The sequence below is a fragment of the Solanum verrucosum genome, unplaced genomic scaffold (assembly GCF_900185275.1).
Source record: "Solanum verrucosum unplaced genomic scaffold, falcon-dt-bn FXZP01000278.1, whole genome shotgun sequence".
NCBI classification, from domain to species: domain Eukaryota; kingdom Viridiplantae; phylum Streptophyta; class Magnoliopsida; order Solanales; family Solanaceae; genus Solanum; species Solanum verrucosum.
In genome coordinates, this window is record NW_026020332.1 from 3,547,417 (window position 1) to 3,550,494 (window position 3,078).

At 31.9% G+C, this 3,078-nt stretch overlaps 1 protein-coding gene across 1 annotated transcript; it reads right to left on the reverse strand.

Moving 5' to 3' along the window:
* Window positions 1-349: 349 nt before the first annotated feature.
* Window positions 350-1,639, reverse strand: LOC125836221 (BOI-related E3 ubiquitin-protein ligase 1-like). Its single transcript, XM_049515338.1, has 2 exons — window positions 1,176-1,639; window positions 350-1,081 (listed from the first exon to the last, which is right to left on the reverse strand). The coding sequence occupies exons 1-2, from the start codon at window positions 1,569-1,571 to the stop codon at window positions 506-508; spliced, it is 972 nt and encodes a 323-aa protein (XP_049371295.1). The 5' UTR covers window positions 1,572-1,639; the 3' UTR covers window positions 350-505.
* Window positions 1,640-3,078: the final 1,439 nt, after the last annotated feature.

Here is a 3,078-nt window from a genome sequence, read left to right on the forward strand (position 1 = left end):
GTACCTAATTCAATACATATACGGACCACAATGTGTGAGAAATCACTAAAGTAGGATTCTTTGGCAAAAGTTGGCACGTAACATTTGCTTTTTCTGCTCATTTCATTAAAACTAGTAACCCCATAATCTCTCCCTATCAAAGTCAAGAACTAAAAGTTACTTCATGTTTAATCCCACCATACACACCTTTAGTTTTTTTACTTCCCTTCCGATAAAATTCGAAAATAGAATGTAGGAAGAGATCTTAATGAAATTATTTTTGAAAGAACTTTTGTATACAATTGAACTATGAAATTCCAATACCATCAATATGACAATGGTGAATTAAGAACATATATGGAGATAAAAAGAATGAACAATTTGCATGTCACAATTACTAAAGAAATTTACAAACTAAAAAATTCTAGCATTTATCTCTACATGAAGAAAATTCTATGGTTTCTTTTCCTCTTCCTAGAAATTGTTTCATCTCTTTTTTTTTTTTGGATTTTGATTGATCGATCAATCAGGAAGACATGTTAACATGCACAGTGGCATTCATGTTAGAGTTGCATACAGGGCATGTATGAACTAAACTTGATCCACAAACAGCACACAGGCAAAGGTGCCTGCATGGCAATAGCAGAACACATGATTCCCTCTCACCACACCTTTTGCACATCCTGTTATCCTGCGCTTCACCGACTACAGTGCGCCGGCCTTCAATTTCGTCCTCTTCTTCCGCTGCAGCCCCGTGGTCGCTGCTGCCGCAGCAGGATTCGGCGTCTTCCTCAACTGCTGCTCCGGCGAGGATACCGCCGGCAGAGATTCGTTCATCGCCGACGTGAGCCAATACTTGTTCTAAGTTGTTGCGAAGGGAATTTGCTGTTGCTTCGTTTGTTTGTGCCAAATCCCTCCATAACTGATTTTCAACGAACAAACTTTTCACTTTTTCTTGAAGAACCATATTGATTTTCCCCATTCTTTGAATCTGTTCATCTTTTTCTTTCAGTTTTTTTGATACACCTTCTCCGATTGCTGCAACCAACACCCTCGCTTGATGTTTCTGCCTTTCTTCCAATTCCATCCTTACTTTCTTAGTCTGTAAAAACACAAAATAAAAAATTCAAATTAGCCCCAAAACACCAATAAACAGAAAACGGCATTGAAATTCAATTTTTCATCAGAAAACTTACATGAAGCGAAATAATCCGATCGATATCACACTGATATTGTTGTAGAAGTGGCAAAACGTCATCTCCAACAAACGACGTAGTATTACAAGTATTAAACTGATTAAACGAATCCCTCGACCGCTTCCTCGTCGCCGCTACAGCGGCAGCAGTGGTAGCGTTAACAGTAGTGGGAAGATTGAAAGTGAGACCACTATCAGTATTCACCGACGTTTTTTGCCGAACGGAATCACACATCAAACTCTGATTAAACGGCAAAAAACTATTCTCCGGTGTCGGTAACGGCAAAATAGAAGAACCACCCATCTGGGTATTGTAGGAAAACCCATTCCCTTGATTCGAAACCATTTGCTGTTGTTGTTGAGTGAAAAGATTGAGATGTCTTGCTTCAACTGCCATTGAAATAACTCTGCTAATGGATTTTTTTGTTGTTGAGAGAAAATGGAAAGAGAGAGATTTAGAGGTGGCGACTAGAGAAAAAGAATGGGGTTTCGGCCTTTATTTAAGCGTTTGGTTTTGTGGATAGAGAGAGAAAGTGGGGTACAGGAAAGTCAAAAAGAAGTTGTAGAGAGAGAAAAGAGTATTAAATGCTTATTTGAAAATTAGTAAAATTAGGGGATGGATGAGATTTTACATCATTATCATAACTTACCAATTAAATACTCTTCATTTACTTAATTTGTTTGAAAAATTAATATCTTACGTTTTAAGGATGCTTATTTATAGAATCACGATATTTACTCTAGTGGTAAACGAAAAATATTGCATCATAAATCGCATGGGCTTATTATAACGGGTAATATGTCTTATTTTTTTATTTTTACCTTAAAAATACATTTATATAAAAATTTATTTTAGATGAGATTTGAATGTATAAACATTTATTTTTGAATATTTAATTATGCAATTATGGGTGTTTGTATTTAATTTTAATAATAAAAATAAGTGAAAGATGTAACATAAAAATAGAATAAGAATATACAATTAAAATTAAAGTAAATTAGTTAAGGAACTTAGTAAATTTGTGCAAAATTATTTATGGTAAAATTGATAAATATTTTTCAACTTTTAGGAATAAGCATTAAGTCGACCAATTTTTCTTGTCAATCAAGAATTCACACATATAAAAGTAGAAATCGTGATAATAAGAAAGTTGAAATGACTATGTGACATATCAAAATGATAAAATTAACTAGGAAGATATTTGAAATAAGGTAAAGTGACCTTAGTGGTAACTAAGATGAAAAAAACAAAGTTGAGATGATAATTCAAATATATAAAGAGCTTAGCCACAAATAATCTAAAGAAAAATGTGACAGACTTGCCATGACGAAAATTAAAAATAGTTGAGTCCTCTATTAGTTAGTATTATTTTATTATTATATGTTATTGAGTCGTCTTTTTTTTTTCCTCAATTGATTTTAACATGTTTTTTAACTCGCACATTACCTTTTTAGATCTCTCATTTTATGGAATTACACCAAATTCATTATTGTTGTAAATTGTAATATTGACTTATAGATCTTAGTGAAACTTCCCTTCTTGTATCAAATATCACAGCTAGAGTCTTAAATCTTGTACAACCAATTTTCAAGTCAAACAACGATATTTTTCCGTTTAATAAAAATTATTCACTATACTATTATAGGATATTTAATAATATTGGTCAATTTGATTAAATCAATGGATAATATATTATATTCAAAGAAAAATATAATAAAATTATTCTTTAATTTATAATTTTTTTTAAATATGCAAAAATCAATAATGTACAAATATTCTTGAATTGACAGAATATTATTTTTTAAACTTAATTCGCAAAAATCATAATTGCAAGATCATCTTTTACTAGTTACTCCATATGTCCCTAATTACTTGTCCACTTTTTCATTTATAGTTGTCCATT